This window comes from Diabrotica virgifera, chromosome 5, assembly GCF_917563875.1.
Source record: "Diabrotica virgifera virgifera chromosome 5, PGI_DIABVI_V3a".
Taxonomy (NCBI): Eukaryota; Metazoa; Arthropoda; class Insecta; order Coleoptera; family Chrysomelidae; genus Diabrotica; species Diabrotica virgifera.
This window is the reverse complement of record NC_065447.1, coordinates 165,676,178-165,690,704: the sequence shown is the minus strand read 5'-3', so window position 1 is coordinate 165,690,704 and position 14,527 is coordinate 165,676,178. Positions and strand designations below refer to the sequence as shown.

General features: G+C 32.7%; 1 protein-coding gene across 1 annotated transcript in view; it reads left to right on the top strand.

Moving 5' to 3' along the window:
* The first annotated feature begins 341 nt into the window (after positions 1-341).
* LOC114341115 (uncharacterized) overlaps positions 342-14,527 on the top strand; it is a 121,009-nt gene continuing 106,823 nt past the window's right edge. The window contains exons 1-2 of the mRNA XM_050651658.1: positions 342-750; positions 835-923. Of these exons, the coding sequence (XP_050507615.1) occupies positions 723-750; positions 835-923 (117 nt within the window). The 5' untranslated portion in view covers positions 342-722. The remainder of the gene's footprint in view (positions 751-834; positions 924-14,527) is intronic.

Genomic DNA, 14,527 nt, shown 5'->3' with positions numbered 1-14,527 from the left:
AAAAATGACAAAAAACGCATTTTCGGATTTTAAATAAAGGTAAATAAATAAATATAAAAATAATCGTCTTTTTTGTTTAAATTAGAATAAGTTACAAAATGTTTATTTTACTCAGGATTGGGCAATGTGTGTGTTAACAATTAATATATATCACATTTGGACTAATGCTGCTACTATTATGATAGAAAAGGATAATTTTAATTAAATTTGATTTTATAAAAAAGTGCGTACACAGCAAAAGAAAGTGCGTATTTAATCACAATCACTATTTTAATTTTGTAAAATTAGTAAATGTACGCCTATGTTTGACATGCGAAGCCGCGCCTGCGCAGTGAGTAGTATTTGACGTTATTTGCAGTAGGTTCTTTTCTTGTTCTTGGTTTTAAAAGTATTACGTCGTTTTCAGTGTGTTTCACTCTTTACTTTGCGTGCCAATATGTAGCCCTCTTTATCTGACGAATTCGGAACTAAACACTAGTGACAAAGGAAGAAAAATCAGTTATTGAGGGTGAAACAACGAACAGGCAAGCTACTGAGGAAAGAGAAAAGAGAAGAGCTTGTTGCAAATGGCATTTTTGACAACCCAAGAGTATACAAATAATTTAAATGTGCATTTTTTAGAAAAACTCCATAATCTGCCACCAGTATTTTATTTTTGATGATTTTGTTGGTGTTGAAAGTTGTATCTTATGTCTTTGTATGTACTGATCTACGAATAGGTTATGTTTCCAACTTTCATTAGCATCCTAGGTGTGTTTATAAACCATTATAGTCGAAATTTGTTTATATATGTGCTAGGTTTGTATTTATTATAATTTCTATTTTATTTTTAAGATATTCAATCATGGTGGGAGGTCCCAAGTATCGCTCACTTTTGTTCGCTTTTTCGAACAGCTTTTAATCTCTTAGATTTTGATATTGAGGTGAGTAGCTAGTGTTAAAATATTTTGTTCCCGTTTTTAATTAAATAAATAAGGCGTTCATTTGCTTTGCCAAATTGTAGAGACATAACGTCAAGTAAAATAATATAAACAAAAAGAATATTTAGGGAGTCAAAAGTAGAGAGTGTTAACATAAAAAATATAAAAATTAGGTTGGCATGGATTTGCTTTATAGTATACACAAGATATTTTTTTAATTCACCAAGATATACTATTTGTAGTAACAAATAGAAGGTGTATCTTTTATATTAACATTAAAAAATGTACACTAATCAAAACAAAAAGGAGTCAGGAACTTAATTTTTTGTAAATTGTTTATTGCATTAGGTAGAAACTTAAATATGCGCGTCCACAAATGCAATAAAAAACAAAATTTGATATCAATTTGTAATCACATACCTACTGAATTTCTATCGATATTTACATTACAGTTGTTAAGATGTAATGACTGATTTTGATGTGCTTGGAAGACCCAAAGGCGCAGGGTATATCTCACAGAGATTCACATTGCTAGGGCAATAACTTTAATTCAAGAAGGTTGCTCAAGATATCGTAAATCAGAATTGTTAAATGTTAGTTGTGTTGTGATAAATAGAGCCTAGATCAGACATGAAATGTATGGAGTTATCAGAAGACAACATATATGCATAGTGCAAGGGTAACTACAGCTAGAGAGGATCGACTTTTACAATTATGGGCCATCAGAGATCATTGAAGTTCTGCTCAAACACTACAAAATGAGTTGTTAGAAGCTACAGTACAAGAGTAAATACTCAAACTATATGTAATAGCATTGTTTATGTAGGGAGATAGTTGGTCAGCCCAATAGGAAAATTTGCTTGATTCAAATTGAGACAGTCACCAGGTGTCCCCACAATTTCTGTCAGGGTCGCAACGTCAAAATGCATAGACACCAAGTTGGATACGATCCTATTCATAACACCCCAACTCTCATACATATTAATCATATGTTAGGCATGCGGTTATTGCTGATGAGCTTATTTGCGAGGTCTACGATTGTAGACCAATAGTTTTTTGTCATATAATACCGGATTTTGACAAAATTAACACATTAATGTTTAATAACATGTTTATTTATGTCCGTACTTTGATACTAGATATGTTTTGTTCCTTGGCTTTTCTCATTTTGACAGTGGTAAAATTAAAAACGAGGTCATGATTTTTTGGGTCTTTATTTGCAAGTAAATGAAAATGGTCACAAAAATAAGCTCAATTTAATAGAACACAAATATTTTTTATCTTTGAACTTTTAGAATGGCCAATAGGGATGAATAATGAAGAATAGAATTAAAAATTAAAAAAAGAACAAAACTATTAAATGGTAAAAGTGGCACAATTTTAGTCCATCAAATATTCAGTGCAAAAATATCCCTGAGATGATCCTTGCATGCAAATTTGTCACATCTTTGGCATGTCATTCTTGTTGACATATTCCAAATTCGTGCACAAATACAACATCGTCCCACATAATTTGTTGGAATATTAGAGGGAGGGGTATGACTTCTTGAACTCTGAGCAGTACGCAAGCTCGTCGTCTAAGTTCTCTTAGCAGGGAAGATATAGTTGATCCATATTCAATTTGCCGTTTGATTAATTCCCATGCTAAGTTTTCATTGAAGTCGCTTCTTGAAACTCTTTGATTTGTGTTATTAGCTTTATATAGGGCTTTTCATTCACAGTCATTTGTTTCGAGCTTCTGTCATGTGTCACATAATTGTACAGCTGTTATTAGCTTTATATAGGGCTTTTCATTCACAGTCATTTGTTTCGAGCTTCTGTCATGTGTCACAAATGTACCGGCGCGTACCGTCACAAAAACAGCACTGGCTTTATATATACAACTAAAAACTGGAACTTGCTTAGTTGCGCTGTCTACGGTTGTAGACCAGTGCTCTTTAAATAATGGTAAAAGAATAATGCAAACATATCGGCAGCTCTTAGCAAACTGAAGAGTAACAGTAAGTATTAGTGACAGCTACTAAGCGGGATGGGAGCATATGTGCAGTTTTCTGCAATTAGCGACCACTTAGAGAGTGGTCTACAATTGTAGACCTCGTGACTAACGGAGGTTTAACAAAAATAAATATATATGGAAGAATATATTTAGAAATTCAATTAATGATCTCATGCTGCTATACATTAAATATACAGTGATGAGCACGCTAATAACTGGCAAAATAGCTCAAAAGATGGAAAACGTTATACATTGCAGAACAAAAAGAGATGAAACTAGTGGAGGTGGAAATTATCGTTATAAACATTTTAATTAACATTACATTACATAGTTTCCCACCTTTAGATGTCTCTGACAGAAGTATTTTATAAAATTCTACTGTCACAGTGACAGTTTTCATACACCTCTGATACGCCTAAAGGTGGGAAACTATGTAATGTAATGTTATTTTAGACGTGTATAACGATAATTTCTACCTCCACTAGTTTCATCTCTTTTTGTTTCGCAATGTATGATATTTTCCATCTTTTGAGCTATTTTGCCGGTTATTAACACGCTCATTACTGTATTCGCGGTGTGCAAGTACTAGGAAGGGATACGCGAAATGATCGTGCGTGAATAGCGGAGAAATATTGCAACTTTATTAAATGATTCATATTGTCAAATTGACGTACATTTCATACCTATTGTCATTTAAGAAGAAAAATTATATATTGCTTCACAATATTGATATGATATGCAATTATTATATAAAGGTAAATTTAATTAATTGTATTTTGCTTGCAGTACTGCATTTTAATAACTAATTTTATTTACTACATACAATTGTTTACGTTTTAATAACATAACCTAAATCTTATTTTTTCTTATTATTTTTTTTGGGCTATGGCCTTGACAATTATCCAGTAAGCAGGACCATATGATTGGCCAATATAATTAAAAGTGTGAATAAAAGTGCAGAGCGAAGAAACCAGGTGTCGCTTTTCCGAACTTGCACGGTCCCAATAAAATAGCATAACATCATTAATTCAATTTCTAAATATATTCTTCCATATATTTAGAGAGAGAGAGACATACTTTATTGATACAATGTACCAAAAGGCCATCAACCAAAGTCTTTCAGCCAATTTACACAATTAATATACATTATTACAATATGTTTTTTGTTAATATTAATACAATACAATAATTTAAAAAAAAATATTTGTATGTGGCGGTAATCAGAATATCACTGACAATTAGTTACAATACAGATGATGATTTGAATAGAGTTGTTTATTGTCTTGATGTGTAGCAGATTTCTTCAAAGAGAGTTCTTCCTGGATATCTACGGGCACTGTCCTCTGGTATCTTCACAATGTGGGGCTCAATCAAATTTTTGTTATTGTCATTAATAACGAGATATTTAAACAGCTTATTGAGTCTCTCATTAATAGGTTCAATTCCAGTTTTCTCGTACAGCATTCTGTTGGATGGATTATGAAGTGGATTATCAGGATGACGCATTCTAGTAATTTGTCGAAGGCTAGTTGTTTCAGCCACCTTTATATTATTTTTGGCAGGACCTTTAGAATTATAGAAAATTGTAGAACCATACTCCAGCATGGGCCTGCAAATCATTTTATAAATATTGGCTGCTGTTTCAATCGTAATTCCCTCATTCTTGTATGTTAAACTTCTGAAGAGTTTTGCTCTAGTTATAATTTTCCTTTTTATAACTGCTGTGTGGTGGTTGAACTTCAATTTGTTATCTATTTCTATTCCCAAATACTTAACAGTTTGGGAGGGTTTAATAATATTGTCGCATATGTTTATAGTTGGTGAGTGATCTTGGATTCTATGGTTAAATATTATTAGTTTCGTTTTAGAAGGATTTATTGTTAATCTCCATTTATTCATCCAAGATATTGTGTCATCCACCTGCCTCTGCAATAAGTCCATTGTCTTTATTACATTTTTTCCATATGATATCACTGCAGTGTCATCAGCAAATTGTAGCAAATTAGTATTGGTTAGTCTATTGTCGCATATGTCACTGCAATAGAGATTATACAATAGAGGGGAGAGTGGTGAACCTTGTGGAACTCCTTGTTGCACTGAAAATGAATGGGAATATGTTTCATTGATCCTAACTATACACCTGCATCTTCTAAGAAATTCGTCAATAATCCATATTATAGAAGGAGAGCATTTCATTCTGTGAAGTTTATATAACAATCCTCTATGCCAAATGGAGTCAAAAGCCTTCTTGATGTCCAAGAAACTAAATATATATTTATTTTTCTTAATATGTATGCGAGTTGGGGTGTTATGAATAGGATCGTATCCAACTTGGTGTCTATGCATTTTGATGTTGCGACCCTGACAGAAATTGTAGGGACATCTGGTGACTGTCTCAATTTGAATCAAACAAATTTTCCTATTGGCTGACCAACTATCCTTATATAAACAATGGTAATAGTCTTTATGGACATGGTTTGAATGCAAGAAGTCCAGTTAGAATACCTCCTTTGACCCTTGCACATGGTAGAATCAGAAGCTTGTTTGCAGAAGAACACATGAAATGGACCATGGCACAATGGAGTAACGTGATGTTTACTCACAAGTTTTAATTTTTATTAAATGATGCTGATGGATGTGTTTGAGTTTGGAGAAGACCAGGAGAGCGCTTTTTGAATCCCACAATTCAAGAAACCCAGGCTTTTGGCTGAGGTTAATTATGGTTTGGGGTGGGATAACTTTAAATGGCTGCTCTGGCTACTCTATCTAGTAGCTTACTACGTACTCTAAGTTCTTAAATCACATGTCCCATTTGCTGAAATGGGTCCAGAATTTATCCTATAGCAAGATAATTTGAGACGACATGTGGCCAGGATAGTGCAGAATTAATAGGGATGTTCACAAAAAATTAAAAAGTCATTTCAAACATGTAAAACGATTAAGAAACACCCTAGGAATAATTGTCAAAAATTTCAACAAAATTGAAAAAGCCTTTCTATAAAAAATCTTTATTAGAAATCTAGCATTATTTTAAATTTCAAGAACGCTTCTCTATTGGCCTGACGTCACTAGTTGCATACCCCAAGCGCGCGCCTTCTCATACCTGTTTGACATTTCAGGTCATTTTATTTTGTTCTCTTCTTGTTTTATCAGGGTTAAAGTGGAGTTTTATAGTGAATTTGTTTAGTTTAAAGTGGATAGACTGTTTGTAAGGACATATTTTGGGTTTTACAAAAATAAACAAATAAAATGGAAGAAGGTTTTCAGAAAGCTGATTCGTATAAACTACCGACTGTAGTGTAGATGTAACAATGGTGTATGATTTATTGGCATCTTGTAAAAAAATAAATCTACCACAGCTTTACTGAGTGTATATTCCATATAATTTTCCATGTCTTCTTTAAGCTAAAAAAATAAATGCTTAATACTCCACAAAAAAAATAGAGAAAGTTGTATGCATGCATTGTACACATGCATATTGTATACATACATTGGCTGGTTATTACTTTACCTTGGTTAGGTGTATTAAAAATATTTTTATTCTTCTTCATGTGCCTTGTCCGTTGTGGACGTTGGCTATCATCATGGCAACTTTAATTTCATTTGAGGCGTTTCTGAATAACTCGATCGATTTTTGTCCAAATCATTGGCGTAAGTTTTTAAGTCATGAGTGTCTTTTCTTCCGGGTCCCCGTTTGCTCTCTATTTTACCTTGCGTTATCAGTTGGAGTATACGATATTTATCATGCCTCATGATATGACCCGAAATATTTAAGATTTCGTTTCTAATTGTAAAAGAGATTTCTTTTTGTTTTCCCATTCGACGCAATACCTGTACGTTGGTGTGGGTCGCCCAGGATATTTTGAGGATACGTGGGTACACCCACATCTCGAATGCCTCTAGCTTTTTCATTAATGTTTCCATTATTGTCCAGGCCTCTGCGCCATATAGCAAGACCGGAAATAATAACATTTTAGCAGCCGCATTTTTAGTGGGAGAGATATGTCGCAATGGGTGAAAATATTTCTCATGCATGTTGTTAAATGTTGCTATGTCCTCCTTTTCAACTCTAGATCTTATTTCGGTTGTTTCGTATTTCGAGTTGACAAACTGTTCCAAGGTAAATAATATTTTTGAACTTGGGTATTATTCATTTTCATTTCAACCAATCTTTTCACTAAATTATTAATGATTTTAATATAATATAAAGTCATACCTACATCCACATGTAGTTATTTCAAGGTTTACTTTTACTGTATGTATTATTAGAATCCCGTTTTTTTTTAGGAATATCCCAGTTTAAGGAATACAAATTTGAGGTCCCGAAACTTTTTCATTTACTCTTTAAGGGGGTAGGTGCAAAATCTTGGTCCAATACTATTTAATTTCATTCATTTTTTTCGAATCCTGAGAAAACTAATAAGTATTTTTGAAAAATGTAAATGCAGAAAGAACAATTACATTATTACCAAGGGCCGAAAGTCTCTGGAAAACTTCTATAATGTTTATTTTATTAAGTTAGTTCTTTAAGTTAGTTATTTTAAGTTCTAGCTGCAACAAACCATTTCTTTTTCTGTTTTAAATTGGCTGGAACGGTAATAGAAATCTTGTCAGAACTGTTTTTTGATGTATTTACACACCCAGGAACAAAACACCACTTATTTGGCTTTATTTTTAATAATTAAATACGTAAAAAACTGCGCACATTCAAATACACGAGGGCCGGTTGTTCGAACGCTAATCAACAATGATCATTATCAAATATTCAATTACTGTCACCAAAACTGTCAATGTCAACTTTATTTGGGTTGCTGAAAACATAATTAATTACAATTTTGAGATTTATTATTAATTATGTTAATAATTATTGTTATATTAATTGATTATAGTCTCAGAATTGTAATTAATTATGTTTTTAAAGTTGACATTGACAGTAATTAATTATTTGATAATGATCATTGTTGATTAGCGTTCGAACAACCGGCCCTGAGTAAATAAGTATACAAAACTAGTCGTCGATCAAAGACGTTACGACTGCTGACGTCACAGACCGTAGCCTCGCTGCAGGGTACCGTTTTTTCTAGCCTCCAAGAAAATCAACATTATGAACTCATTTATCTTAAAAAATATACATTTTTAAACAGTTTTATGATTGTTACGTTTTTATATACCTTGTAATCTATTGAATTTAACTATATTTAAAAATTAGTGAACATCCCTATTGACTACCCCAATATTCAGGTTATGGAGTAGCCAGCAAGGTGTTCAGATTTAAATCCTATTAAACACATTTGGGATACGCTCGGACAGCTCTTCAAGGATCGTCAGCCACTAAGAAACCTATAACATATTGAGGAACTTCTCATAGAAGAAGGGGAACAACTAGATCAAAAAACTATTGTAATTGAAAACATGCCTGGACATGGATCAGAATTTCAGCGAGTTAGAGAAGCCCATCCATTCTATTAGTTTTGCTTTAAAATAATTTTTAGCAATGCTGTTATTAACCTTTTGGCAGCAGGAAACTACTGTAGTCGCTAAAACTTTCAGTGGCTGGTTGACAGGAAACGACCCGAGTCAAATATAGAGAGGACATGATTCATTGACGATTAAAATTACTTGCTAAAGCAAATTGGTGATATTACAGTCTTAACTACTCTGTCAACGATATCGCATTACATGTGATTTCATCACATTTTTATTACAATATATTTGTATGTTGATTAGTTTATACAGAAGCTCTGTGCACACCCGGTCACATTCTAGTAAACCGGTGCCGTACCGAATGGGTTAAAAAAATAAATCGAATTGTTCACATTGATTTTGTATTTTGACAACGACACCCGACTTGGGCGTCGAAACGTTAATAAAATCATTTTTTTGCTAAAATTCTGGCTTATTTCCCATTAAAAGTAATTTATTATAAAAATGCCACAAGAAAATAGCTTCAGAACAACATTTACATTTATTATTTCTAATTGTTTTTTTAACAAGAAAATTTACAGTTCAGCAACAAAAACTCTGCTATATTTATAGAGAAAAGCCTTCGATGTAATTAAATAAAAGAATTAGTTCAAAATTACAAACATATTTTTAAGTGGCAACTTTTTCATTTTTATCAGTGTACAGTAGTATCTCTTTATAACGTTTCCCTATATAACGATAATTCCTCTATAACAGAGGTTCTCAACCAGTTTGCCGCGGCACACTGGTGTGCCCTGAAGTCGCTGTAGGTGTGCCGCGAAATTTTACCGTCTTTTTTAATAGTATTTACTTTTTTAATTCGCCGTAATAATAACTTTTACTGACTATTGTTCATTGAATAAAACTTCTGTTCATAATAGATAGGGATAGGTACCGATCTGATTTGTTACCAAAAATGCTTTTTATGAATCAAGTGGACGAATCCACAGATATAACTGGGAAACCCCAGGTTATTGCTTTCGTTAGATTTATCTGCGAATCTAACGTAATTGAACAGTTTTTATTTTGTAAAGACCTCTCTGAAAAAACAACAGGACTAAACATTTTTCACCCGTGTTGAGCTGGCCCCCCCCCCACTTGCAAAAATTAAAAAACAAATAGCCCTGATTTATGAGCTATTTATGAGCTCTCATATTCCGCAAACTAAAAATTTTGAGCTCGTTCCACTGAGCAGGAATTTAATACACTAGTGGGGGGGGGCTGAGTCAGCCCCCCCCACTACTTAAAAATAGGAATATTGAATCGGTTTTTGCGGCAGAATTACGAGCTATTTATGAGCTCTTGAAATTATATAGTTTCGATTTTTGAGCTCATCCCCTTCACCCCCAAACAACCCTTTAATTGATTTAACTTAAGAGAAAGATGCTGAGAAAACTTAAAATATATCGTATTGCGGATATAATTCCTATAGCTTATATACTCTAAGAATAAACTATTAAATCAAGGGCATTTCGATTATTGAGCTACAACCCCTTCGCAAGAAAACCACCCTATCTTCCCGGCTTAAGAGAAAGTTGTACTTAAAATGCGTTAAACTAATTATTTGGCGACTACATATCATTTAATAATTTATAAGCTTCCAAATTACGCGCATTCAGATCAGTAAATTGCAATTTATTTTGTATAGTGCAGTCACTGAAGGTAAAAATCAACGATTACCTTCAATTTCGGTGAACCTTCATCGATTTTCACGAAAATTGGTCAGTGGTTAGAGGATACGTCAAGAAACAAAGGTGACATGGTACCACCTTGCGCCTTTACCCTGAGGGTGGATACCGCCCCTTCTCGGGGGTGAAAATTATTTTATAAAAAATAATTGCACAAATCAATAAAAGAACAAATTAAAAGCAAAATTTATTATATAAAGTTAATAAAATAAGTCAATACTTTTTAAGTTATTAAAGATCAAAGATTTTAATTATTTGTGAAAAAAATGCATGTTTTGAAGAGGTTTTTTGTAAATCACTGAAAAACTGTAAGTTTTTACAAAAAAGTTAATAGTAGTTTAATTCGTATAGCTTATATTCTAAGAATAAACTCTAAAATCACGCGCCTTTCGATTATTGAACTACAACCCCTTCGCAAGAAAACCATCCCATATTCCCGGCTTAAGAGAGGGTTGTACTTAAAATAATTTAAATTAATTATTTGTCGACTATATATTGTTTAATAATTTATGAGCTCGCAAAATATACGCATCTCAATTATTGAATTGCCATTTTCTTTCTATAGTGCAGTCACTGAAGGTAAAAATCAACTATGACCTTCGATTTCGGTAAATCTCCATTCATTTTCACAAAAATTCGTGAGCGGATTTTGATACTATCAACTTTTTCTGGATCTTATCTTTGATGGGTATTTCTAAGTACTTTGACAAGTATTTAGTACCTAAGTGTTATAAAATGCATCTTTTTCCCGTTATTTAAACTTGAACCATTAGATTTGAACAGTCGCGGAAAAAAATATACATTTAATTACCAATAACTTACTTTAAATTAACATTAAAGGTTTTTCAAGTGAGCAATTTAATATATTTTTTATTAGCTTCAATTTTAGTGATGAAAACTTTTTTGTAAAAACTTACAGTTTTTGAGTCATTTATGAAAAATCGCTCTAAAGCATGCATTTTCTTTCCAAAAATTAAAATATTTGATCTTTAATAACTCAAAAAGTATTGATTTATTTTAATCACATTATATAACAAATTTTGCTTAAAATTTGTCCCTCTCTCGATTTGTGGGGTTATTTTTAATAAAGTAATTTTCACTCCCGAGAAGGGGTGACATGTACCCCAGGCTAAAACCCCAAGTTGTTATTGTCAATTCGTGAAAATAAATGGAGATTTACCGAAATTGAAGGTAATAGTTGATTTTTACCTTCAGTGACTGCACTATAGAAAGAAAATGGCAATTCAATAATTGAGAAGCGTATATTTTGCAAGCTAATAAATTATTAAACGATATGTAGTCGCCAAATAATCAATTTAAATTATTTTAAGAACAACTCTCTCTTAAGCCGGGAAAATGGGGTCGTTTTCTTGCGAAGGGGTTGTAGCTATATAATCGAAAGGTGCGTGATTTAAGAGTTTATTCTTAGAATATAAGCTATACGAATTAAACTACAATTACCTTTTTTGTAAAAACTTACAGTTTTTCAGTGATTTACAAAAAACCTCTTCAAAACATGCATTTTTTTCACAAATAATTAAAATCTTTGATCTTTAATAACTTAAAAAGTATTGACTTATTTTATTAACTTTATATAATAAATTTTGCTTTTAATTTGTTCTTTTATTGATTTGTGCAGTTATTTTTTATAAAATAATTTTCACCCCCGAGAAGGGGCGGTATCCACCCTCAGGGTAAAGGCGCAAGGTGGTACCATGTCACCTTTGTTTCTTGACGTATCCTCTAACCACTGACCAATTTTTGTGAAAATCGATGAAGGTTCACCGAACTTGAAGGTAATCGTTGATTTTTACCTTCAGTGACTGCACTATACAAAATAAATTGCAATTTACTGATCTAAATGCGCGTAATTTGGAAGCTTATTAATTATTAAATGATATGTAGTCGCCAAATAATTAGTTTAACGCATTTCAAGTACAACTTTCTCTTAAGCCGGGAAGATAGGGTGGTTTTCTTGCGAAGGGGTTGTAGCTCAATAATCGAAATGCCCTTGATTTAATAGTTTATTCTTAGAGTGTATAAGCTATAGGAATTATATCCGCAATACGATATATTTTAAGTTTTCTCAGCATCTTTCTCTTAAGTTAAATCAATTAAAGGGTTGTTTGGGGGTGAAGGGGATGAGCTCAAAAATCGAAACTATATAATTTCAAGAGCTCATAAATAGCTCGTAATTCTGCCGCAAAAACCGATTCAATATTCCTATTTTTAAGTAGTGGGGGGGGCTGACTCAGCCCCCCCCCCACTAGGGTATTAAATTCCTGCTCAGTGAAACGAGCTCAAAATTTTTAGTTTGCGGAATATGAGAGCTCATAAATAGCTCATAAATCAGGGCTATTTGTTTTTTAATTTTTGCAAGTGGGGGGGGGCAGCTCAACACGGGTACATTTTTCAATTAGTGAACAGTTATTTTATCACTGCTGGTTTGTCTTGGCTGTTTTGTTTGAGTGCTTGCACAGACGATGGCCCTGCGATGGTAGGACACTTAACAGGGTTTCCTGGCTTTAGTCCAAAAGGAAAATCCAGATATTATTTTCACAAATTGTTTTTTACACAGAGAAGCACCTGTTTCTAAGTAATTGATGCCTGAACTGAATGACGTTTTGCAAACTGTTGTGAAAATGGTGAACTACATCAAAAGAGTCTGAATATGCCAATTTCCTTAGTGATGACACCTAGTGCACAAAAGTTGCGTTTTGGCAGATATCTTTGGGAAATTGTATGGTTTAAATAAGGGCATGCAGGGAAAGCAAGAAAACGTCCTCACTTTTACTGATAAAATCAGTTCCTTCCCGCAAAGACTTTTACTTTGGATAAAGAAAGTTGAAAATCAAGCCACCTGGGACATGTTTGAGTTAGCAAACAATTGCAATGTAGAACCAAATCTGTCAGACTTTTTTTTAAAGTCCTAGTAAGCTGAATGACAATATCAAAAAGTATTTTTCCCTCCCTCGATATGTCATCAATGGACTGGGTGCAAAATCCATACATCGAGCCGGCTTTTGACATGGCCTTGTTCACAACTGATGAAGAGGGTGAACTGATAGATATAAAAAACGACTGTGGACTACGTTGAAGAAGCAGAGGCTCAGTCAAAATTGAAGAAAATCAAAGTTAATTTAGATGTTGCATCATTTTGGATTCCCCTCTTCAATGAATATCCACTGGTCACAAGGAAAGCTATGAATGTCATAATACCGTTTTCAACTTCTTATATCTGTGAATCTGCTTTCTCGTCTATGAACCCCATCAAGAACAAAACTTGTTCACAGCTAAAATCTTTAGAGGACGACTTGAAGGTGTGCTTGTCTACAATACGTACTAGAAAGGATTTAACAATGAAGGGCCACACCAAGCACAAATATCGCATTAGATATGGTGTCACCATTTTTAATTAGACGGACATTCTGTTTTATACTCCATTATTTTTTATTATCAACTCATCTCTTTTAACACAAAATACATGTTTGTAATTGCATTAAAATTTTTCTTAATTTTCCTAATTAGTTTCCATAATGAGGACAGCATTAACTCAATTAAAACAATGAATTATGTTTTAAATTATATTTTTAATGAAAGTAACATAGTAAAATAATCACATAACAATTAGTTCAAGTAGTGAAGCTTAAAATAGGACAAAACCTCGTAATTTTTACAGAATGGATCGATTTGCTGGAAAATTTGAGAATAAGTAGTGGATACTCCAAGGATCAAAATCTATATCATGCCTAAAAGCGCTTTTACCAGTGGGGTGGTTGTCACCTCATCTCGGGTGTGGAAATTTTATTATATTTTAATCGCAAAAGTTGGGAAAAACATTCATTCTAAGCAAAAAACGTTCTATACATTTTTTTGATAAAATTGATAGTTTTCGATTTATTCGCTATCCACAGGTTAGTTTTATATCGAAAAATCAATGTTTTTAATAAGTTTTCTGCTAATAACTCGAAAAGTTTTCGTTTTATCAAAACAACTTTACTTAACAAAAATGTACCTTTTGAAAAATAAACAAAACCGTTTTTATAAATTTTCTTTAAGACCAATAGTAATCGAGCTATACTTTATTATATGCTGGCTCTTCTTCGCCAAATGCTAAATATTGTAGTTCCAAACTCAAAAAATTGGAAAACTATGCATTTTTCGAGGACAACTTGTACAAACTAATTTAAAGTACTTAAAAATATCTATCTCCAGAAATAAAAAAAAAGTCTCTAGCTCAAAAATTAAGTGACTTATAATGAAAAGAATGTCATTCCCTATTTTTTTCAGCGAAAAAGTGATTGCAAGCAACCCCCTAATCACCACCCTAATTAAAATTAGTCATTGACCTTATTTGGTCTTTTTTATTTATGTATTATTAATAGGTTCTAGAAGTTTGACCGGCTTAGAATGATTATTTTTTTAAAAAATGGAGTTAAAAGCGAATAACGAATTTTTGT